At 35.3% G+C, this 26360-nt stretch overlaps 1 protein-coding gene across 1 annotated transcript in view; it reads left to right on the top strand.

Moving 5' to 3' along the window:
* ANGPT1 (angiopoietin 1) overlaps window positions 1-26360 on the top strand; it is a 152304-nt gene that overhangs the window by 66961 nt on the left and 58983 nt on the right. The window contains exons 2-4 of the mRNA XM_015620204.3: window positions 1311-1466; window positions 2354-2475; window positions 11185-11417. Of these exons, the coding sequence (XP_015475690.1) occupies window positions 1311-1466; window positions 2354-2475; window positions 11185-11417 (511 nt within the window). The remainder of the gene's footprint in view (window positions 1-1310; window positions 1467-2353; window positions 2476-11184; window positions 11418-26360) is intronic.

The following is a 26360-nucleotide window of genomic DNA, read 5'->3' as shown; positions in this document are numbered from 1 at the left end:
AAGGTGCACATCAATGATCAAGCTTGTAATAAACATTTTGTGAGCTCAGCTGAAATGACTCATTAGAATATCTAACAGTTGTGGTCCCTAGGCACAGGTGTACCTGTGGAAAGAATGAAAGCAGCCATTCTTATAAATCACCCTCTAAATCAGACTACCACTCTTTTTCGCAGTATTTAAATCAATTCCATCTGGTTATTACTATTTAATTGTGCAAATTATCTTTCACACTGAAATACTCTTACTGCTGCAGAAGCAGGTCCAATGTGATTAACAGTATTAGGTTAGGGCTGAAATCAGCTAACCACAAAGAACATCAGTGATAAAACAAAACTGAGGCCTAAATCTTCACTGGGTCTAATCCAACTGGTTATTTCAGTGGAAGGTATTGAAAACTATGTTCTGGGCCACCTATCTTTATGTTATGCTTTATGTTAAAGCTTTAGGGAGGACATCAAACCAGAAGAATGCTTACATAAGTAACAATCTCATCATACTGTAGACTAGCCCTGGGTTTATGGCCTGCTGTGGCAGATCAAGGACAGTGTCAGCTAGAAGGGAATGATTCTGCCTACATAGACTAAAACAGACTATAACAAAAAGCACCTCACTCTGGGGTACTCAATTTATTTAGAGGGTTATTGTTCAGATTCTGTTCAACAATTTGCCAAGTCAAACCAAATATCAAGAGCAAAAAAGCAAAGGAGAAAACCAGCTTTCTATGATTTTTGGCTAACAATTTCCTTCTTTTATTGACATGACAGTGATGAAAGAAGATTCCTTTACAAATTTTTCATCTGAATTAAACTAAGATGTTTTTATTGCTGAGTTTGTGAAAAGTCTTTCTGGGGATTCAACCGAATAAAAAATCATATTCCTAACTGAATGAATGACAGACATAAACCAGGGGATGTGGGATATGGTAGGATCTCTTCCATGAAAGACTCACATGTAAGTTATGATGTACAAATAGGATTTGATGTTTTCCTCTGGTGTGCTCTGCTCTTTTAGGGTTTCAGTTTGAATCTGCTGTGATATCTCCATGACAAAGGTTCAACCTTGCCACAGATAAAGGCAGGCCTGCTCCAGCTCATGGCAGCAGACCTTGATACTCGGGAAAATCTTGAGACTCTGACTGAAAGGGGATGATAGTCAGATCCTTATCCCAATAGTCACATGGTCAACTGAGACTTGGGATCCCCCTGAAAAAATTTCTGCTTTTGGCAAGAATGTCAGCTATGCACCCTTTATGACAAAAGAATGCTTAAACAGGTAAAAATACTACAGCTGCAACCTTTTCTCTTTTGCAGCTTGAGAACTACATTGTGGAAAACATGAAATCAGAGATGATGCAGCTGCAGCAGAATGCTGTTCAGAACCACACTGCTACCATGCTCGAGATAGGGACCAGCCTCCTCAGCCAGACAGCAGAGCAGACAAGGAAACTCACGGATGTTGAAACCCAGGTATGTTCCCAGCATAGTTTTTAAAAAGCTGTTAATTGCAGAGAACATTTCCCAAACTCTTTCCCTTCTAATGCATTGCCACACAAAACATTTCAACACAGGGGTTCAGGAAACACTTTGATTCTTGTTAATAACAGCATTGATGACTGACACTTGTTATGTGTCTTTCTTCTGATTTCATTTGGTTAGTATATTTAGCTCTGTGTATGTAACAAAGGTAGGACTGCCCAGGAAGCTAGATCAGCATTTGACTGTCAATAAACAGCTACCTATTGTCAATGGTACAAGTGTCAGGCTAAATGAGCAACAGTCTGAATCATAGCTTTTTATCTTCATTGTTGTTGCTGTTTATCAATCATTTCCCAATTTTTTAAGCTCTGTAGGACAACAAAAAAGGACAATTCAGACTTCTCTGTGAATGTCAACAATTTCAAACAAAAACAAGACACTGAACTGCCAACATCACGGAACAGAGAATGCAGGGGAAAGCTGAAGTAGGAGCTTTATTTACAAAATAGCAGATGCAACACTTTGACTTAATTCCAAGTACTCTTGCACTTTTCTGGTTAAAGCATACTTTGTAAGAATGCATGTTTGAGGCATGTCTCTTGTTCTTTCCATTGAAATAAAGCTTATTTGGCAGTCACCTTGCCTTTTTTTGCTGATCTACTACTATTCTACAGTAAACAGAGTGCCAGAATATCAGCTGGTACATATCAGTGTAGCTTGATTGAGTTCATCTGCACCAGCTGAGCAGCTGAGGTTAAAAAAGGATTTAGAAACAATTTTTGACAATTCATCAAATCAGAATTAAATTATTATATTATGCTGCTAAAACAAAGTATCTAGGACAATATAAATATTAATGTTTTTAATTTATCCTTAAGGTGCTAAATCAAACATCCAGGCTTGAAATTCAGCTACTGGAAAATTCCCTGTCAACATACAAGCTGGAAAAACAGCTGCTACAACAGACACATGAAATCCTAAAAATTCATGAGAAAAACAGGTAAGACTCTCTTTGTCTGTTCATTACAAAGTGGGCCTGTATACTTTGTTTCAAGCAACTGATGAAAGGAGCAAATATGGTAAGTGGACAGCACAGGTGATATTTATGACCTAACTAAAATACCTGGGGTGTGAACTTACACTATATTATGTCCTGTATGATTAGTGTAAACTGATTTTTACCACTCTTCATGTTCACTGTAAATTTATCTCTTACTCTGTTTCATGACCATCATATGACCAGAGTTCCTGAACCTAAAAGCATAAGGATAACTTTTAAGAGCATCTTCAATAGAAAAATATTAACATTAAATTTTGATATTTTCAACTATAAATATATAAATAAATATATAAAAATAAATATAAATATAAATAAAGTGTATCAGAAACAGAAAATCTTCATTAGTTCATCTTTCTAATTTTAATGGATTCAAAGATAAGGCATATAGAAGGATCTTTCTCTCCTTTTGTACTGTTATCTATAGCATACTTGTAGCCATGCTCAATTTTAAGAAGTCAGTGGTAAACATTTGGGGTTTATGTTTAAGCTGATGAAAAAAAACTATTTAGCAACAGACGTTTTTAAGCAGTAAATTGAGAGTTGGGAAGCAGTTGCAGTATTCCCTTTCTGTGACACAGGGACTCAGCAGCTGAAGTCACTGGACGTAGCAATTCAGTATGTCAGAGAGCATGTGTGGTAAGCTGACCTTGTCTGGGAGGCCAGACGCCCACCCAGACACTCTCTCATTCCCCCTCATCATCAGAACAGGGAGAAAATATGATGAAAAACTCATGGTTGAGATAAAGACATGGAGATCACTCATCAGATACTGTCATGGGCAAAACAGTCTTATTTACTACCAATTAATAACAGTGTAGGATGGTGAGAAACAGAAACAAACCCAAAAAGACCTTTCACCTCTACCTCCCCTTCTTCCCAGGGTCAACTTCACTCCTGATTCTTCTATATGCCCCCTGAGCTGTGCAAGGCGATGAGGAATTTGGGTTGTAGACAGTGTACAACACTTTGCCTTATTCTTCATGTTTTTCCCTTCTCCAGCATGGTTCTTTCCCACAGGCTTGAGTCCTTCAGGGTAAGAATGTTCCACCTGGGCTCTCCACAGGTGTCAGCTTCCTTCTGGATGTATCTGCTCCAGTATAGGGTCCTCCATAGGAAATATCTGCTCCTCCATGGTCTCTCCCACAGGCTGCAGGGCTGTGATTGCTCCAGTGTCTCCTTCCTTCCCCTTCTCTGACCTTGTCTGCAGCATTGTTTCTCTCCTTTTCCGTCCCTCCTTGCACTGTACAGCTGGCTGGAACCAGCTGTGCCCAGCGTGGGGCAGCTCTGGCCTTTCTTTGAAAGAGCTTTTTCTGCTCTTTGAAACAGCCCTTAGACTCCTGCCTCTGTAATGGGCAGGTGTGAGCAGGGAGGGCAGGGAGTGCCCCGACTCCTCTGCCTCCCTCTCTGCTCCCTTCTAGAAAGAACAACAGTGAGGTCAGTCTGACTAGGACTAAGGTCTCCACCTCCTCTATCTCCAATGGAAACTGAAGTGAGGCATACAGCTTTTAAGATGAGGCAGACACTGAAGCAAGCTGTAGAGGACTGTTTTAATTGAGAGCAGTCAGTCTTCCAAAGAGAGCAGTGTGACCCTGTGGTGCTGACAGGAATCGTCAGCTGAGGCAGAAAAACCTTGCCCAGGGCTCTGCATAAGGCAGATTAGTACCATAGTGGGCAAGAGGCTACAGGGGGAAAGAAGACAAAATACAGGTAATGGTGAGAAACAGAAAATACTGTTACGAAGAAATGTGTTTGTTAAATGTGTCTAGTTGCAAAACTGGTTAAAATATATCGTTATTGCTGCTGATTATGAAAATCAATTTAAGGTGTTAAATATAAAAACTGTAACCAGTAATTCCAGAATATGTTATTCTGAAATTGTGTTACATTGAAAACTCTTGAACTCCACAGATGTCCCTTAACCAAATAGAAATATGAATAAATTAGTATGGGATTAACTTGTCTTCAGCAATCTCAAAAATAGGTACTTCACCTAAACTGTTTGTGTGGGCTCTCCCTGTAATCTACAGACAAATTGGGTATGGGCAGGGGACAGTTCATTCTACATATTTTACAAATTTATTTCAAAATGGACTTAATTTAAGCATTAGGTAAGTATATAAGTACTTGTATTTTATCTGCTGCAATATGGTTAGCAACAGAATTTTGTTGGCTGCTTAAGGGACTGCATCTTGCAAACTTAATCATTTGGATTTATTTATTTACATTAGGAATGAATCAGAGTAAAAAGTCATCATGTCAGTAAACAAATAAGCCCTGCTTGAACTGACCTTTGACTTGGCTGACATTATGATAAAATGTTTTTTGAAAAAGGAGGAAGAAAAGGAGGGCTATTTTTAAAAGCACATTTTTTTGCTGTTTGTCTCAGAGGTATAGGCATTTGTGGATAGATGGAAAAGCACGCAGGATTCTGTCTTGTAGCAAAGCAAGGACCTGGCGAGCATGGTATGGGTTCTTTCAAAGTCTCCTCAGGACTGATAAAATTAGGGAGAAGGAGGTGTTATAATTGCACTAAAATATGGATCATCCACTCTTGTATCATCATCTATTCCTCACAAACAACTGTGGCCTTGCAGGTTCTAGATTTGAAATCAATTATGTTTGTGTCAGGTTGACTAGGGCAAATCTTGGTGATCTCAGCAGATATTAGGCTTCTGGACATGCCAATGATTTTAACTTCCTTAATTTAAACAACATTTGCAGACTACTCATCAGGCCCTGTTTAGTAGGTATTTGCAATTAGGTCCTCATAATCCCTCTCTGTATCACTTTCACACCAGTAAACAGAGAAAATCCTTTTTATCCACATTACCTACGTGGACTGTAAGCTTTTTTGGAAAGGATCTTTCTTTTGTGGTAGGTTTACAGGGCAGTGGGAACTAGTGTAGGAGCTATTGTCTTTGCAAAAAGAATCAAGAGATAGTATACTGTGGGCTGATAAATTCTTTCTCTGTGCTAAAATTTCCTCTATATAAACTGAAAATAAAGATGTTATTCACATTCAGAGAACTGAATTTTGGATGAAAGAAATGCAAAATCTTATGGTAACAATAACGGTTCATTGATGTACTATAGTAACTTGCATATTATTGTTAAATAAAACTAACACTGGGTATCAACAAGGGAGCAGTGCATGTTCTTTAGACTAGAAATATGTCTATTCTTGGCCTTTCTCTTTACTGCCTGTCTTCTCAGGGAAGAGGGGCCAATTTTTTTCTTTTTATTCCACTGAAATGGAAGATATTCCATGGTGTAAGTAGAGCACATTTGCCTTAGAATCATGTGTCTATTGAGTGTTCTCATGCCATAAATAATTTGGTTTTGTGGGTTCCCACCCACTATAATGTAAATGGTGGTTTCTTCCATTGCCATTTTTTTCCCACAAGAGCTTTCTAAATGCTATTTTGATTTATTCTTGAAAGATTTCCCTTCTTAAGTGCCTTTTGAACGTTTTTGTTTTTATTTTTTTTTTCCCCTGGAGTATACCAGCTGCATTTAATTTATAGTGTGCCATTTGTTTCAATATGCAAGTGTAAAAAACCTTTCTATTTGCTAAAAGGGAAAAAATGAGGGAAAATAAAATGGAATTCTGGATCTTCCATCAACAAATAGTGGAAGTGAAATTTAAACATAAAATCTTTCCTGACTTTGCATAAAATAATACTGGATTAGCACGTTCAGCGCAAGAATTGTTGTATGTTATGAAAAGTAAGGACTCAAAAAAGGTTCTTGAATGTCTGTCTGATTGTGTGAAAGACGAGGAAACACAACATGTCTGACAAGTTTTATTTGAAGGTTGTACATATACTGAAAAGATAAATCCCGATTTTACACTTCACTTATGTGATTTCAATGGAATTATCTTGTCACTGGTATAAAAAGTAGGCTTACTGGTGCTAAGTGACTTGTTACTTTTTCTGGCCCTGAGAAATATGGGGACACATATTTTATATTTCCTTAGATTGATCAGACAGCATCAGACTCCCAAGGAAGTATGAGTGGTCAGCCCCTAACAACATAGGGAAAATTTCACTCACCTAAAAGGAAGTACAAAGAAGCTGTCTCAGACTTTCTTTGCTAAAATAATGTTCTTGCACTCAAAAGTAAGCATTGAAATCCTCTACCCATTTGTCTTCATATATATATATATATATATATATGTATTATAAAAGAAAGGTACATATACATGGCCAAATAACTTTTTTCTATTGTGACATTACTTGTCTTTAATTATTGAATAGCTCAAGAAGTATATGTTTTATCTCTGTATTTAATAAATCATAATTTTTTAAAAGATTATTTTAGTGCAAAGATATCCATCTCCAAGGTCTGGTCTATATCCTGTTCTCACGTGTCTAAACTGAGGATTCTGAAAACAAAGATTAAAAAAAAAAAAAATCTCTTAAACTTCTGTGGTCTGGAATGGATTTGTGATTAAACTACATTATAAGGCAGATTGTCTAAACCAGGACTTCCTTCCCCCTTCTACAGCTACCAGAGTGTTTCCTACATGTTCTACTTATTCACCTTTCAAAAGGATAACTTTTTTTACTAGAAGTCATTCTTTGACTTCTGTGTGGGTACCCTCTCCAGCACTTGTAGAGGATTTTCCTGAATCAGCTGGACATAGCACAGTTGAAATGAGGCATTGCACAAGGTCTATTCCATGGACTTGTATCCTGACAAACATCAAGGCATCATTTTTACCATTGGAAATAGATTCCTAGCCCCACCAAAACCACTACATCAGACATGGAGACCTAGCTAATATTTAGAAAAAATTAAAATTGTCTGGGTTTGGGATCCCCTTGTGTGGGACTGTGTTTGGTTTTAAATTAATATTCTCCTAGATGACTCCAAAGTGTCATTGTCCATGGGTATCATATGTATTTATTAATGTTAACAATACTTGTTTACTGACAACTTTATTGTGTTCCTCAAATTCCTGATTTATTTTCCTAAACTGAAGAATCCAATTATAAAAAACACATATATATGTGCTTATGTGTGCATCTTTATAAATAAATATATGTATATTTATATGATTTATCTGGAAAATGGTGACTTATTTTTATTGTGTTGTAGTTCCCATGAATGTTTCAGATGTCTAGATTAGTAGAATTTTCAAAAATTTAGAAATTCCAAACATATAGGAATTGTATAAGAATTTATAATGTATAGGAAATTAATACAGGAAACTTACTGCAAAAGGAGCCATAACATTTTACTGGAAAGTTTTGTAAAAGAGTGTTTCAGTCAGCCTTTTGAGGATGTTTTACTGATTTGTATAGATAGCCTTCTTTCTGTTTTTGTTAATATTTTGTGTTGGCAATAGCCATTAATGAAAATTATTAAAAATATTTTAACTCTGTGTTCACAATGCTTCTTTAAAAATTTGAGAAAATATCTTTACCAAGCACTCAGCAAAGTTATTTCTTAATGTTATTTGTCTGTTAGAGATTGTCTGATGTTACAAAAAAGAAGCAACAGAGTGGTCTTGTCACAGTTAAAGAAACCCTAAATATCTTTTTAATCACTTTCAATCTTTTTCAAAGTTTACAAAAAAACTTCCTAGCACTTATTTTTATTTTTTTTATTTAAATTATCTACAACAAATATTAATATACTAATACAAATAATTCTGGCAATATTGGAGTCAAAAACCATAAGAGCAGCTTTTCTCACGCTATTGAAGAATTTCTTCCTTTTGGAACAGACCTGCTCAGAGATCCCCAATCTGTGTGAAGACTTTGCTTTTGTACATTTGGAGATCTGACCAAAGTTCTCTCATTGTTTCACAGTAAAACAAAAATGAATGTTTTGGACTTCTCCCAGGAATGCAGGGATTTGTCCTGTCCTCAGGACTTTTATCTGACATGGATTTATGGATATAGAAAGCTAATTGCATAAATATATATATATGCATTCCTGAAAATAGCATAGTTTTTCAGTTTATAATTACAGAACTTTTATTCTGCGTAGAAAACTAAAGGAAGCAAGTGCTATGACACTTCCATCTTTCCACCACATGTTGACACACCACTCAGAAATATTAGGATGTATTATTATTAAAGCCATAAAACATCTGCTTCCTGTCTGTCTCTGTAGCTGCCAAACTGTGGAGCTCTAAACATTGTCAGCTTCTCTTTTCTTGCTTGACATGGCCAATGCTGCCACAAATAAGATTGTCATCCCCTGGATTCATTTACTATGGCCTGAGGAAGGCCACAGTGGGAAACAAATAATGCAATGCATAAATTGTGGCTGTCAAAGGTTTTTTCTTTGACATAAAATCAGTCAGATGTGTAAATTATTTAGTTGTGGACATGCAAATAGGATACTGTGGAATTAAGGAAATACATTGTACTGTACTATATGGATAAAGATGAAGGGAACTTTTTTGTCTTTACTTACTATGTAACTATAAAGCTATATTTTATCTTCCCAAATGGCATCTTCTCTTGCATTGAAAATACACGACATTTTGGGAGACTGTAAGATGTAAGACTGGCATGTGGTCCCACCTAGCACCCATTCTATTATAGACTGTGACCAGGCCACCTTTTTCCTATCCCAAGTGCATTGATGTAACTACTCTATCAGAAAAGTTAAATCTAGAGTCCAAACCAGGATTTCAATAATTTCTGTGAAAAATTATCAGTGAGTAGAATTGCTCTGCGGAGAGAATTGATAAATTTCAAAAAGAAGTGTGTTTCCTTGACAATATTTTATGACTAGAACCAAATCTATCTGAAGATTTTTCAACTTTTGCCAAACTAAACTACATCTGCCTTACTGCATAAGAAATTTCAAAGGCTACATATTCTCAAAAAATCCATGTGAATCTACACCATGATATTTAATGTTAGTGTTCAAGTGATGAAAAATCAGCTACAGGTCTGATAAGGTCCTAAAACAATTTATAGTCTTTGTCTTCAAAATCCATATTTTTTTCAGTGTGTAACCTTTTACCATCTTATTTCAGTCCACTAAATCTTTTTATTTTGTTTCTAATTATTGAGTCTTTTAAAATGAGATATATTCTCCTTTGTGTTTGGGACCCTATGAAATTGGTTTTTTCCTCACATCTTTTCTTTTTTGCTCCCTTTACCCAGATGCTTCCAGTTTTCACTGAAAACATATTAATATTACAAAATATGTTTTCTTCAGGATCTTTGTAAATTCCACATTTATAATATTTCAGGAAAAAAAAATGTGATTTAAAAAAATATTAATTTGTTCTCAACATAGCTTGCAAAGCAAATTTTGGTGCCTGAATTTAATCTTTGCATTGTTATCATATCTAACAGCTCATATTAAGGCTCCATGATGTAGAGTAGAAGCAACTCCATATGGATTTTATTACATTCCTCTGTTAGGTTAAGTGGCTTAAAATTCTAAAATTATGCAGGCATTTTGCCACTGATCTATTATCCAGAAGTAAAAACAAAGGTAGAGGGAGAGTGCAAATAAATAAAACCTAAGACTGACTTGAGCAGGAAGCAGTTTGTTGGCAAGTTTTTAAAAACCAGCACTTGGTGGGCATGAGAAACACAACTTTTGGTGTATAGAGCAGAAAGCCCAAAGAGAAAGTAGCAGTGAGATTGAATTTATTTCTTTATCTAATACTAATACATTATTTCTGTTAAATTCCCACCACAGCATCAAAGCACTGTCCTGGAAAAGCTTCTTGTTCATGGCTGTCCTTTAAGTCTTCAGCACCATTATTTTTCTAGATGTAACCTGATATGCCTTTGATCTTGCTAAATTGAACACTTCCAGCACAGGACAGAAAAGGGTACTAGAAAAAGAATATTAATCCAGAGAAAAAGGGCTTCTATACATGTGCAAAATTCTTTATAAAATTTGATGTTAAGCAGGCACATAGCATGATGCCCAGCAGTTTTCTGCCTGAGGAGCTTTTTGTGGAAAAATCAAACACAGCTGGGGCATGTTAGCGGGATATGTGTGTAGACTCAAGGAAAACAAGGGAATCCTACACTAAAATGCAAGTTTCTGATTTACCTTTTGGGAAAACAGTACTGGTCTTAATGTGAAAGCAGGTACTGCTCATCTGATGTGAAATTCTTTTCCCAGCTTCACAGACCAAATTTAAAAGTACATTTAGTGAGGGTTCCATGCACCTTGATGCTCCTCCATAGCTTATAATGCGTATCTTTCACTCAGTGACAAGGCCTTTCACAAGCTCTTTTGCAGTTTGCTCTCATTTTTGTCTCATCATATTACCAACCATGTCCTCTTCAATGCCCTGCTCTTCTCCCTCCTCTGCCTACCTCAAGTTTTTCTGCCTGGGCTTTTACATTCAAATGTTTTACTGGCCCTGTGCTTGTGCATAGGGATATTTGTAGATCAGAGTAATACCTACATATGAAATTCCAAGCCCTTTAAGCACTATAACATGCAAACATCACAAAATGCAGTCTTAGAGATCAGTTATGATTGACTACTTGACATAGGAGCTCAGTGTTTGAATTTTTGAATTAGATGTGACATATTTTAGCATTACTGATTTAGGTAGTGAATTATACACTGAAAATAGTGTTCTGGTTTCTGTATTACTAACTGTGTTGACATGAAACAATATCTACTAATTGTTTTATTTCATTTTAGTTTACTTGAGCATAGAATTCTTGAAATGGAAGAAAGGCACAAGGAGGAGCTGGCCACTTTGAAGGAGGAAAAAGAGAATCTGCAGAGCTTAGTCACACGCCAAAGCTACATAATCCAGGAACTAGAGAAGCAGTTAAACAAGGCAACAAGCAATAACAGTGTCCTGCAGAAACAGCAGCTTGAATTGATGGACACAGTTCACACCCTGATCACCCTCTGCTCCAAGGAAGGAGGTAAGAAAGTGGCATTATATAACATTCAAAGTACTAGGAAGTTTCTTGTGAATTAATTCCTGAATTTTTGGAAAACCAAAACTTAGTGGTCTTATTCCAAGAAAGAAAAAGACATTATAATTCAAGAGGAAAGAGCTGATGAGAACCTACAAATCAAGTAAAGTTCAGACAGTGCTATGGCTGACCCTTGTACCAACTGCCATGTTTGATTCTTTGAATTTAATATCATTTAGTTTTTTTATCTTGACCACAGCATATATAAGCCAAAATTACATTGCCTTTGCACTAGAAATACTGATTTGTTCCTCTGAGTATCTGTCTCCTTCTGCTGGAATTAAGCTAACCAACCATGGATCTTAACTTTACAGATGTCTGTACATCATCTACTCTTGACTTTCCCTTCAGTCAATGGAGAGAACAGGCTACTAACCAAGGGAAAGTAATTCAGAGTTTTTACATGTGTATGGGTTATAATATTGGTGATTTTGTATATAGACTCTTATGGCACTATATGTAGACATCTGAAAAATTAATCTCTTTTCTTAAATTAGATTTTATTTATAATTAGGGATAAATTTTAATTTCTTCTCTCTTGCTGTATTTTGTTTTTTTCTGGGTACCCCAAAAAAAAAAAAAAAAAAAAAGAATTAACATGCTTTGAAATAAGGGCTCAACAAAGACACTATAGGACAATTTTCTAGTATGTTTTTCTTAATAAACAGTTTTCTTACAGAAACAGAAATTCAGATAGAATTTTAATTTTCAAATGCTAAAGACACTGCAGAATGTTCTTAAGAAAGAAATTTTTTTTCACCGGAATTCATTGAGGGAGATGGGTGGAGACTACTGTGAAATATAGAAGTTGTACACTTGGAGGAATACATTAGTAACTATTAAAAACAAGGCAAAGTCATACAGAAATGGCAACATAAAAATCCTGAGAAAGGTACAGGATAAACACAGAGAGAAACTGTAGATGCATGAGTTGTGATAGCAATTGTGGAATTATGAATTAAAATGGTTCTCTGAGAGGTATCAGAAGTCTGAAGAGTCCAGCATAATAGATTATTGTCATTCTAGAACTCTAAATGCCAAAAACTAAAAACTAAAAAGCAAAATACCAAAATGAAACCAGCAAACAACTACCCCATCCCCCCGGCTGAAAACTTTTCACCTGCATCATTATTCAGTGCTCTAAGAGGCAGAAGACATCCTAGATCAATCAAACAATTCAGCTCAAGACAATGTGGGTTTTCTCTCTGCTATATATTCCCAGGCAACTTGTGTGGTTTAAATATACACTGCTCCAGTCATGAGGATTACATCTCTTACTTTGGAAGTGTTGCCTGCTTGGATGAGTGTTAGACTACTTTTTTTTAAAAAAAAAAAGTTTTCCCCCTCTCATGTTCATTCTAAATGTTCCCTTCTGCTCATTCTGTTATATTGTTCCCTAGAATTTTGAATTAAATAACATGTTTCATAGTAGGTTGTTCTCATATCAGTAGAGAAACACTGGGATGCAATGCAAATCCTTTATTATGTTTTATGGCCTTTTTGGCAAAGAAACCTGGCAAGGCTGTGTCCAGAGTGTTCTAGTAAAGCTCAGGAGTATTTTAAAATCAGTATCAAAATGAAAGATATATTATTCTCATACAGAGATATATAGCAAGTTCTTTTAAGCTTAAAAAGATTTTTCTAACAGTCTTGAATATGATTCAAAGAGAAAAAAAAAACAAAAAAAAAAACAAGCAAACCAACATCTTCCCTTAACTTAGTTTCCTCAGCTGCTTATAAAAACTTTGAATGAGGAATATAGAAGTGGGTGTTTCAAATTGGTCTCCTGGGTACAAATTCAGGTGCCTGAAAACCTGAGTTTTCAACAGTCCTTTTAATTTCTGAGGAACTGTGGAAGTAAATGATGCTTAGCACATTTAAATGCCTAAATATAACTTTAATAGCCTTTCTAAGCCCTTGATTTTAGACTCCATTACCTTTTGTGCATTATCATGTTCAGAATTTTCCTTAGATACATTTGTTGTTGTAGGAGGATAACTTAACAAGAAATGTTAAAGTGAATAAATGTTTCTTATTGTCTGATTAAGTCTAACTGAGGAATATTTTTGGTAGGTACATTCACACCTGAAGAAGTAGCCAAATAGTCTAAGTTAAAACAATATTTTCCTGGAGCACAAGGCCACTCTAAAGAAGGCTAAGTACTAAAGGTTGTGCCAAAAATTAATGCCAGCATCAATCTGTGAAAATATATGTTGAAGGTGTAAATGTATGCATGTTGGGAAGTACCACTGGAGATATTATAAATTCACACCAAAACATGAAGTTTGGGTAGTCTCACATAAATATTGATGTGTGCACTAATGATCAGAACAAAAAATGCAGTGTGAGAACTCTGTTTCCTGGGAAATGGAGAATAACAAAAAGTGATACATAAATCAGTGGCACCTCTTCTGTCTTCCACTTTGGTAAATCTCAGTCATCTAATTTCATGAGGGATGTAGCAGAAATGGAAATGGTCCAGAAAAGAATAGGACAATGGAAATTTTAGAGTCCTGGAACAGGTTTCATATGAGAAGAGAGAGCTGTAACATACAACAAAAGCCTTAGGTGGGAAAGAAGATGTGTGGAATGCTGTTATGGAAATGCACAAAATGATTAATGATAGGGAGAAAAGGAACAGCCAGTAAACATTAAGAAGTATTTTCTATTGATAAAAGAGAGGACTTGAGTAATTCAAGTAAGGTTACTAAATATAATTGAGATTATTAGAAATCTGTAAAGATAGAAAAGGATGGGTCCTCTTAAGAACTTTGGGTCTTTAATAGGGACATTCATCTTTAACAGAAAGCACAACCTAAGTGAGGCATCAAGTCTAGAAAGCCAGATTGTCAAAGATGAGTAACTTTATCAGCATGAACAACAGAGTCGAGAGGAATTACAAAGTATGTCTAAATCCTGTGGTATTATGAGAATGAATTTTATCAGATTTTCCCAAATTAAAAATTTGGTTTTTTAATTTTTTAAAATTTTTAATTTCCTAAAAATGTAAGTCACTATATTTTATCTTACATTTATGCTGTGATATTTAAAAAATTTTCTCTACATCCATCCACCCATCCACCCATTCATCCATGTGCAAATTCTCTTCCAGGATAAGTCACAGATAGGAAAATTACTGTCTTTTTCTCATAAGTTGTAGTATTGAGGATTTTCCCATTTGTGAAAATGAAAAATATAATATAGCTAAACCAATTAATTTGAAACCAACCTGGTGATAATCATTGTTTTTTGATTATAGAACATGAAATACGTTTACTCTGGTAATGACATAATCATATCAGAAGACTTCTTTTTAGATTAATTTAAATAAATGGGACACTATCTGAAGTTTTCTTGCTAGGAGCCTATGATTAGTATAGCTGGGTAATATAGAGATACAGGGCTGAACAGAAATGGTTTTTGTTCTGTTAAACAGTCTAAGGAACTAACAAAGTCCCTAGAACTGGATGAAAACCCTAAGAAATCTGCTTTGGTGCTTCCACTGTGCCTAGGCATGTATTAGGAAAATTTCTAAAGAATATAAAGAAAAATGAGAGAGAGAAAAAAATAAACCAAACCATCCAAATAAAAAACCCTTAAAAAAACAACTGAAAAGGTAAAAACAACACAAATGAAAAAAAATCAATTAAAATATAAGTGGACCTGAATAGGAAACCAGATCTCATTTTCAGTGTCAGTTTTGGTACAGACCAGTTTGGGATGAGGGCCACCTGTAAAACCTGGAATTGTTTGTGAGTTCAGTTTCCAAAATACCACCCACCTCTCTCCCTGTGTGAGCAGCTCTAGAGTTTCAGTTGCATGTAATCCTTCAAATAGGCACTCTAATAGGTCACAAAGCCTACAGAGAGTCAAATAAATGCAGGGTACCATGGGGACTCACATGTCTATTTTGGCCTGTGTCTGTGGCTGAACACACTTGTCACATTTTCTGTATTTATTTGTATATTTTAAGCAGGTGCAAAAACCTTGGCAACATCTGCCAGTAAATTTCTACAGAAGAATTTCTAAAATAGAAGCACCTTCAGACACCAGCCTTGTAAAGGAAATGGCTATTCAATATGGTGAATATTAAAATAACTATTTAAAGATGGAATAATCCTCAAATTAAAATGTAGATAAATGCATGAAAATTTTACCTTTTCCCAACAAAAGATGAAGAAATAAAAACATAAAAGTGAAGCCTGATTAATCACAGAGATATTGCATGATTATCTTCAAGTCTGTAAAAATGCTTCACCTGTAGCAGATAGCAGAGATGAAATTATTCTTAGAAAAGTTCATAAAGGTTTTGTGCCTATTGTTTTCTTTAAAGTGTCACTTCTCTTGCTACTTAGAGTATTATTTGTCTTAGAGTGTTATTTATAAAACACATAGCTGTAACTGTCAAACAACACAATAAATAGTACTTAACAGTACTGTAACACAGAAAATAGTATCATGAAGTATTTTCTAAGCTGCCATGTCAGAAAAAATATTTATGGAGAAGACCAGTAGTATGTAGTGCTAAGATAGACAGTCACATGAATATTACTCAAAAAACTCCTCAACCCCAGAACACAGCATATACTACCAATTATGTTAAGCAATAGATAAAACAATCAAAGATGTGTAGGCAAGTTCAAATTGGTCCACTGGGAAACTATGTTTCATGCCAAATGTCACAAAAAGTGCCAAATCAAAAATACATTGTCTTTTATTCCAGTATTAAAAAATTATTGAATTTCTATTGTGTTAAAATAATTTGCATAACTTGTGATAACTTCCTGGTAGTGCCACCCACAGGATAAAGGAATATAAAATTCAGTGAGAAAAAAATATTTTTTTGCCTATTATTTTTTTTCTTTGGCTGTTTTCCAGACTGCATAAAAATATACCTTGCTAAAATGTTTGGCTTAAATTTACTTACCTTAGAAAACTAATGGAACAGAAGAGAAAGTTCTGTCATGAGTGTCTGGTTTTGTGACCTCTTACTAAAAGAGAAATGAGGAATTAACATCCTCTTGAATGCTGACAAGATGCTAAGCTTAATTTTCAAAATAATACATGTATATGCTAGGAATTTTTCCTCCCCAGAAGTGCCTATTGATGTCATAAAGTAAATAACATGGTTAGTAGGTCTGGCATTTCAGGAAAGGAACAACTCTTGTAGTTTATGGGTAGGAAAAGTTTATTTGAATGGAATTCATACTTTTTAAAGGCATAGCAATTAATTTATTTTTTTAAAAAAATTAAACAGTAATCAGTGTAGTCCACTTCTTAGTCCAAAGTTGTAAATGTAAAAATTTATTCTGAAGTGGAAAGAGTGAAAATAGACTGAGAATGTCAAAGAAATGGCCTGAAGGTTACAGGCTCAGGGGAATCTCCATTGACAGAAGCAGAATTGCCTCAGCAGTGATGCTGGCCTTCTTCATTAGACAGACTTCAAAGAAACCTTTTATAATACAGGCTATAATTTAAAAAAACAACCACCCAAAATTAAAAATAAAAAACAAAAAACAAAAAAACAACCAAAACTACAAAAAGCCAAAACCAAACCTTTTGGTGGGAATACAGGACAGAAAAAGAGAACAGTTATTTTAAATATTAGTATTTTTACAGTGCTAGATAAGACGGACTTTCTATATTACATTGATTCAGCCAAACATTGGAATACAATAATGAGGATCTTTAAATCCACTAAATGTTAGCAGTGTAGAAGAGCAAGGTTTTATGATACAGGTCTTGATCATTTTTCTTCTGTTTATGGGAAGAATAGTATCAGTACTCATCTGAGATGTATTTTGAGGTGACAGCTTGTTTTTTCTGATACCATTTCCCTATAAATATTGCATTCCTTAAGCCCATGCCTTCTCTTGGCACCTCATCATTGACATTTTTTTTCTACATGCTGAGAAATAATTGGTGAGGCAGAAACTTAGAATGTGTCACATCAATCAGAGTATTATTTTTCTTTTGAAACATAGTAGAATCTTTTGTGCCAGGTGCAAGATTCTGACCAGCTTAGGCTGAAAGCTGTAGGCTTGAGGTGGATCAGGATTGTGCTTGAATCATCATTTAAGAAATGAGTTCATGAATGAAGTGACAGACATTTTTTTCTTATACCAGAAATTGAATTTTAATTATGAATGTGTTCTAATATATTGCAGGGTAATAGCAAATGATGATGCTTTCAATATACTAATTAATTTTTAAAAATTTTATTGGTCAAGAATAAATTAAAAATCTTGACAAGTTAGCCTACTCCAAAGCTTTAAACAAAATCCAGTTTAATGCGCTGAAATCATCTGGTATTCCACACTTTTTAACTTCCCCAAAGATGTCAAAGCAGATAACTTCAGCTAAGGTTGACATTATGTGTTCAAGGTTATGGAAATAATCAATTTTCTCAGTTTTTCTCTACTTTCTCCATCTTTAGAAGTTTTATGGGCATGAGGTTTTAATTTTTATTAAGATATCTTAAAGCATAACAGAAATACTTTTAACTTAAAAAGAGATCAGAACAGAAAATCTTCAATGGCAATTCACAAAGGTCACTATCAGAAAGATACATTCCATTGTGTGATCTGCTCTTATTTGTATTTTGAAAGCTGGAGAAAAACTGAATCTTTCTTTTGCCCCCAGTGTTAGGGAAGAGGGGTCCCCTTACTCTTCCTGTGGCTGGATCCCATTGAGCAAACGGACTGGAAATGCTGCAGGACTGCAGTCAGAGGCTGGCCTGACTCTGTGTAGGTGTTCAGTTAAACATACCCATCAGCACCAGCTTTTGTGTTTCTTGTCTTTTCTGTTCAGGTGCCATACAGCTCCTGCTTTTGTTAAAGACTCTCTTTATTGATATGCAATTTTTAGAGATGCTCAGAAAACTCTGTTGGAGAGTTTTTGGTGTCAGTCTTATCTGACTCACTTAACATTTTCAGAGTTCGGGTTGGACTTCTTTTAGATCCACAAAGTCACTTTGTCCGAGTGAGTTATTTCATGTTATTACATCTACGAGTACTCTTTTTCTCCATATTATCTATTAAAATGTTAGTGCTGATATTTATATAGTCACTACCTGTGTTGTTTTTTTCGAAAACTAAAATAATATCAATTCCAAATCATCATATTTTAAAAATAAAAATATTTTCATACCCTGCCTGGTCAAGAATACCTTAATTTCAAAGTTATGCTTTATAATAGAGTACAACAAATTATATTAGGTAGTAGCAACTTAGGCTGTACTTTAATAGACATTCAGTTCTGAAATAGGTAGACTTGAATGTGTATAGCATTTGAAATTTATGTCAGTGGAAAAATATTTAAATTCTTGAAAACAGAATTGTGGATTCAGATATTTTTTATCTATTAACTTGTTGATGATCACAGCAGGATATCAATATTTATTTGTACTGCAAACCTAATACTGGAAGTGAATATAAATTCTTGATTGTTGATATTAAAATCAATTACCCATCCTCATTCCTATAGTATAGGTCAGTGCCAAATCCCTCTTCACTCAGTTTTGTGAAACTGGCGTTATTCACTCACACCAAAGATATTACAGAGAATATCAGCATACATAAACCAACTAACAGCACTCTCAGTGTCACCCAGATGGCTTGTTAGTAAAAAATTTCTTTGTATGCATACCATTGTTCAGATGGAAACATCAAATGCACATTAGGGTGTCTGTGTGGAAAAATATAAATCAATTAAAGAAATATGGACAGTAGAAGTATTAAACAATGCCAGCAACTTAATCTCCTTGTACAGTTAGTGAAAGACTTCTTTAGTTCTCCTCTCAGTGAATAGCTAGTTACTCACAAAATTGCTGTCTCAAGCAGAAACTCTTAAGGAACTATATTGCAGCTGGATAATTAAGTGTCTTTATCTTTTTGTAAATGGGCCATAAGGCATTCTATTGCAGCTCACTAATGAGGACCATTTTATGGTATTCTTAAGTGATTTCTTTCATATGCACAGTGATTTGAAGTATTATTGTGTTTGCCAGTCACTAAGGCTGGATTTATTGGGAAACAAACTTGATAACTGTAGATAATTTATTAGGTATTGAATAATTATGCCCTGGAGAGGGTGAAAGCTCTCTACGTTAATGTCATTTTCCAAGGCCAAGTTAATTCCTGCAGCCCTACAGGAGGGAAATTCTGCTTTAAATGATTTATTTAATAAGTAGTTGGATAGCTTGAGTGCTCTCACTATGCAATTTTTTGCCTTTCTTACTGCAGACTCTTAGAGGCTGTGTGGGAGGGCAAAGTAACATTGTAGTAGCTGCTAAAACATGTCTATAAATGCTAACCTGAGACATCTAAATGACTACACCTTTTCTCTTTCCTCCCCATGTTAAAAGTATAGATCTCAAATTCTTCCATGTAATGAACCTTAGCGCTCCTAACAAATCTGGTACTGGACTAATGGCTAGGCTGGTAGAATCATTGTAGCTCTGCTAATTGCATTTCAGCATGGCCTGGTAGTTACTCTGGATTGTACTTAAGAGAGGTTCACACACCTCTTTGGGCCTCCCACATGCAGTGAGGGCGATGCACGTAACCATTAAGGGCTAGAGGTTTAGAGCAAAGGGGCTGTTTTTGCTTTTGTCATTTTTCCTTGGAAACAAAATACTTCCACTTCTCCATCCTGTCCAGAGACTGTAGGGTCATGGGGTGAATCAAAACCATTGAGCTGCTTCAGCAGAATAAACAATTAGTGTAACCAACAAAGAAACAAAACAACCAAGCAACCAAACAAAATCCCTAACCTTGCATCCCCATTTCACCCCTACAACAAATCCAAACACTTTCTGCAAGATCTCCTGTTAGCTGATTCAGTCTGTGGCTATGGAATCTGTCCACAGCCAAGATACAACCAGAGCAGCACTGCTCCTGGAAGTGATGTTCTGTGATTGTACCACATTTGGGGTTAGAACCAAGTACTTCCTTAGACATTCAAAATGTGCATGTGTATTATACATACACTTAAAGAGTCTGAACATTTTAATGAAGGCCAGCATTTTCTATTGTCATCATTCAGCAAATGAATGTGCCTAAGGAAGAAATTCTAGAGTTTTATTTTCTCTTACCTTCTAAAACACCCATTTGAATTCAAGGTAACCTCCCAGGGAGATTTTGAATGAAAGATGAAGGAGGTGTTACTTGCCAGTTAATGGTCAAATGAAAATATGATTTTTAAAATTGTTACAAAGGAATAGATAGGAATTCAGAAAAAAAAATTGTACAACATAATCCATGGTGTGTTCAAATACTATGTAAGGTATTGGAAACCACATTGCACAAAAAAAAATCTACAATGACAGATGACTGAGTATGTGAACTATCACTAATTAAACCTATGGCAGATACTTCAAGCCGTGCAAAAGGTAATAGAAGGAGATTACAGTAGAAATTGTAGATGGCTTGTAGAGCATGGGTGCAGACTTACTTTCAGCTAAGAATGCTGTGTCACCAGCTGGAACACTCTTGTTAAAAGCTGACAATGGGAAATCGTCCACGTACATGTATGGAGTTCCTTGGTATGGGACACTGAATGACAAAAATTAATGTGGCTTCAAAAACCTTTACTGGAGAAATTAATGGAAGAGAATTCTTTAAAAATCTATTAAAGATGCAGATGTTGCATCTGGTGGAGGACGAACCTATACTGTGAATTTCTGGATATGCTTTCCTGTGCTTATGATGTTCTCTAGTTGTCTGCTTTGAACATCTGTTCATATTGAAGACTCTTTTTTCAGGCCAGGTGTTAGCCAAGCTCTTGCAAAATCTTAGGGCCCTCCTGAGGAGAAGAGTCCTAAAGGAAAAAGAAAAATAGGAAGAAAATAAATAATTATGAGAATATAAGAAGAAAAAAACAGATGATGGTTGAGAGATTAAGTCTAGTGGGGAAGCCCCATGACTTCTAGGGCCATGACTTCTAGATGGGACACTGGAGAGGCTGGAGCAGCAATGTAACCTGGGATATTCAGTCTTATAACTTCATTTGGGAATAATGGGGGCCTTGACAATACAGTTTTATATACTAGAATCTGAAAATTTGTAATTTATAAACTTGATTATGGAGCAATAATTCCTAGAACAGAAATATTTTATTCCAGTATGTCAAAATGAACTTTCCAAGTTGCCAATGGCCTGCTCTTTTTGTCAGATTCAGAGCAAAGTCACAAGGAAATATTAGCTTTAAAAGAATTTTGGTGAATGAATATTTTGTTGAAAGGAAAATGCATGTCCAAACTCTAGCCCTAAACTGTCTTTCACCTCCCTAGTAAACAAACATGGGTACACAAGCATGTACAATGACATATCTGAGAAGACTGCTGGACTCCAAGACATACAGAAGCAGCTTTCATACTAATATCCCCTTATTTTGTTTTGTTTTTTAAGATTTTTAGACTGGATAGAGATGAAAATAAAACAGAATAAAGTAGGAATTAGAGTTGACACTGGAGAAAGTTTTGAATCAGGTGGTGATTGCTTGTTTTTATAACAATTAGAATTGGATAATAACTACATATAAAATCACATTTAAAACTTTTAGTTGACTAGCTAGATGCATAAAAAGCTCCTGATACTTCATCAGGTATAAGTAACTGCAATATTATTTTTTTTTATTTTATACATCTCAAGGGATTGCAATTTTCTATTTTTCTTTTTTATCAGTTATATAGAGTGACAATTGTAGCTTTAATAATCTAGAAACATATTTTGTGGAAGAAAAACAGATAGTATTATGTATTATATATGTATTTGAATGAAAATGTGCTTTCAAGTGTGTATTAAGAAGACCCAAGTGTGCTCTTGCATAGCTATCATTTCAGTTTGTTGCAGTTTTCTGGAAAGCACACTTGAATTCAAATCAACCTTCAGGTTTGTGCTTTTCCTCTGGTTTGTGTAACATTTTCAACAAAATGATTTTGTCAGAGGGCTGTCTTATTTCAGGCAATATTGTGTGTCACAGTCAGCCACTAGGTTGCAGCTTAATGTTTGCTCTCAGGTGGGAGTTGGTATGTGCAAGGTGAGGACACTGAAACAGCAGACTATACCTCTGGCTGTAAGTCAGCAAAAAGTGTAAGTCTTTGCATATTTTCCCTCCTCAAAACAAAAAAAATCTTCACTTTATTCTGTCAGATCTGTTTGTGGTTGCTGCTGCTGAGTCAGGGAATGTGGGCAGTGTTGCAGGCCAGTTCCACTGCATTACAGTTTGAGTTACATCCTTTGGATAACAACAAAATGTTCTGGATTTGATTCTTCACAAGCCAGGCACTACTTGCCATTGTAACTGGAATTTCGTTGGTGCACAGCAGCTGCATCCAAATGGCTGGAAAAGAGGTCAGAGACACAGGGTCACCTACAGAAATGTAGGAACAATGACAAGATCATAGCAAAATTTATTTGCAGTCAGAATCTAGACAGAAACCATCATTTGGCAGTCCTTGTATGACCCTGTCCTGGAATGTAGCAACTTTAGGTAAAACCCATCACTTTACAACCTTCTCCATTTTGATTTTTTAGAATTTATCAACAGGGGACATAAATTTTTACCTCAGATGCTTTTGATAGCACAGCTAAAATTTAGGTCAATTATATATGCCAATAAGATATGGAGAAAGACTTTTCCTTTCTGACTTCAAGAGCAGGAATGACTTTTTTAAGTACCTTTCTGGTACTTCTATAAGAAAATTAGATTTATATAAATAGAACTTAGAAACAATGAAAATGTAATTATTCACTCAGACACTAAAGAAATCCGCATGTCTGCCCAAATAAGTCACTATCATGCAGAAAAACAAACAGCTGTTTTTCATTTGTTGTCAGTATCACTAAAGGATGTAAGAGTCTAGTGATTAACTCAGTCTGAACTGATTTCACAAACACAGCAGTTCAGATCTCAAATAATTAGGAAGTATGACTGTGATTTATTGATTCAGTCAATATAATGAACTGCATTTTAACATTCTTTATTGCTTGTGGACAAGTTGTGCTATTCACCAGATATCTGATGGAGACCTGAAAAGCAATGAGACAATTTTCTCAAAAACAACCAGAAATCACAGTTAAAAAAAAAATAAAATCAAGTAGATTATATTTATTTTTTTCCTAGCTGAGATGAAATTAGATAACTTTCATACACCTAGGAAAAACAGATATTATATGCTTTTAATTTCATATTCCTAGAGGAGAATACTACATTACTAAATATTTCAGAAGCTACTTATTCTTAGTAGTCAGTTGATATTTCTTTAAAGCTTGCCAGAAAAGCAAACGTCCTCCATTCGTGATACCTGTTAGGAAATAAACTAATTAACTATTGATTTAATTTTACAACTGATAGCAGAAAAATTGTCTCACTCTACACAGGGCACACATAATTATCAATCAGTTAAATTTCCCTGGCTACTGTTTTGGGAAAAAGCCCTGTATATCAAAGCTCTCTCTCTTGGAAGCACTGGGAAGACATCCTAATGAAACTGGAGGGGCAACAGCCTCAGGTGCTGAGCCCAGCTTTCTGCTGAGGGTCAATATCCTGGGAGCAGGTGCAGCAGAACATCTTCTCAGCCCTGGTGCTGCACAGACCTCATTGATTTGGGCTCCTGTTCCTCCTCAGGGCCTGGGCAGTTATGGATGGCACTGTCTGGACTCCAGTCATTGTCCAGGGCACTGAGGAAGAGGAACAGCTGAAGGACTGATAACTGAAAGAAATAATTCCCATCAAGTAGGGAAAAACAGATAGCCTAGCCCAAAGAGAAAGTTATTGGACCAAAAATTACCCAGAAGGCTTTTGGAAGAGAAGTGAAAAAAATACTGTAGGTTCTCCTGTTCGGAAAAGTAGGACTTTCCACTCAGACATCATTGCTTTAAAGGAGCATGATTTCCTTACCAGTTTATTCATCCAGAGAAGGCAATCAAGAAAACCTGCAGAGTTCCAAATCTTGGCTAAGCATTCAGGATTAAAACATGATAATATTATTTTGCTTGACATAGACTTACCTTTTCCTTCAGGTACATAAAACTCTGAAATAAGCATTGTATTTGAAAACAGCTAAAATAACATGACAAGTTTGTGTAAAGTCAATATCTTGAAGCTGACAAAGGAATTTAATGGTTATATATTTGGTTTTAGAACTAATTTATTTGAACTTTCTTCCTTTTAAAAAAATTACTTTCACATCTACCATATGTGAGCCAATATATCATTCAGGGACTTTACTTGGGACTTTACTTAACATATGAAGGATTCAAGGTCTATGTAATGTTGTAGAAAAAATGTAATGTAATGTAATGTTGTAGAAAAAAATAGTCTAGAGCTATAGTACGTAGAAGTAATTTGGAAAATGAATGGAATATTAAGTTAGAAAAACAACAGCAAACCTTAGAGAAAACATATTTTATGCTATAAGCACATTACCAGTAACATTCCTCAGTATTAATTTTCTGTCAAGTTTGGTCTGTTCTTGCAAATTACAGTGTGATTTATTACGAAAACCTAAACTTCAGCTAGTCATGCTTAATATACTGTGCTGCAATCTGTAACAGGACTGGTCCTTGTGAAGGAGCTGTGCTTTTCTTCCAGTGGGAGCACCAGCTCATGGGAGAGACAGGGGTGAGAGGCACCCAAGGAAAGCCATCTTCTCCTGGCTACAGTGGAATAAAACCCCTGGTGCAAAAAACCCCAAATGGGTATTGAATTGCCTAGTTTTTAGAAATTACACATTTCCTCCCTGTGTGATCTCAGGTACTTCAACTGATTCTAAGAGGAAAAATGGCCATGTCTATGACATTTATCTTTTTCAACTTATTCTCTCACACAAATATCCCTTTTATTGTGTTCCTTTTAGTTTTTAAGTATGACAAGATAATTTATTTCTAAGGATGATTCCTAGAGATACATCTCTTTAGAAAATTACCAAACATATTTACTCTGATATTAAAATATTACCTTGCATAAAATTTTAATGGCATAAACTTTAGAACACCCTCATGATTTCCTTGTCTAAGTTTCAGTTATAAAGGACCCAAATTCAAATTTCCTTTACTGAATCTTAGCAGTTATTTCCAAGTAGTTTTCAATGTGTGTATAACACTCACGTAAGAGGTAAGATAATCTTACTGCATACAGCTAATAAAATATAAGAGTTTTAAGACTGAAGGAAATGAGAAGTGCCTCTGCACCACTAAATATAATTTTTAGACAGGAGAGACTGATGTTTCCAGTTGAAACAACAGCATTGGAGAAATTCAGGTCAGAAAGAATGGATCTATTCTAAAGCCCTCTGAAATCAATGAGAGGCTTTGCTTTAGCTCCTCTAGGCTTTGGCTCCAGCCCCAAGTAATTATTCAGGCTGGACTTTGGCCACAGATGCTAACACCATCTGCTTACAGCAAGTACCATGAAGTCTTTAATTAACACAAATCATGAGGGCCTCAGTTCTATGTCTTATCTAAAATATGTCACTTTTGAGAGAGTGCACAATTGATGTGCACCTTGCTAAGCACCTCACTCCCTGCCATCACACAGGAAAGTGTGTAATCTACAGCCTTGCCACCACTACCTTTCCCAAATACAGCTAAGTTTCAAAGTTGTTGATTTCCTAATCAAATTTCACATGCAAATATATAAATTAGGTTTTATTTTTGTTGATGACATTGACTAAAAATAATAAACATGAAGCAAATACATGTAAGGGAAGAAGCAAGGGATTTTTTTTTTCTTAAAATAAAATTTTAAAAGAATAATATGAAACACATAAAAGAGAAAGAATAATACCCTTTTTTGTGCAAAATGCCTACCTAGAGAGCAGTACAGTCTTACAATCAGGATTGTATTTCTCACTATTTTTCTATTTTCACCTTTTCATGGAATGAC

The sequence above is a fragment of the Parus major genome, chromosome 2 (assembly GCF_001522545.3).
Source record: "Parus major isolate Abel chromosome 2, Parus_major1.1, whole genome shotgun sequence".
Lineage (NCBI taxonomy): Eukaryota > Metazoa > Chordata > Aves > Passeriformes > Paridae > Parus > Parus major.
This window is presented reverse-complemented; position numbering and strand designations above follow the sequence as displayed.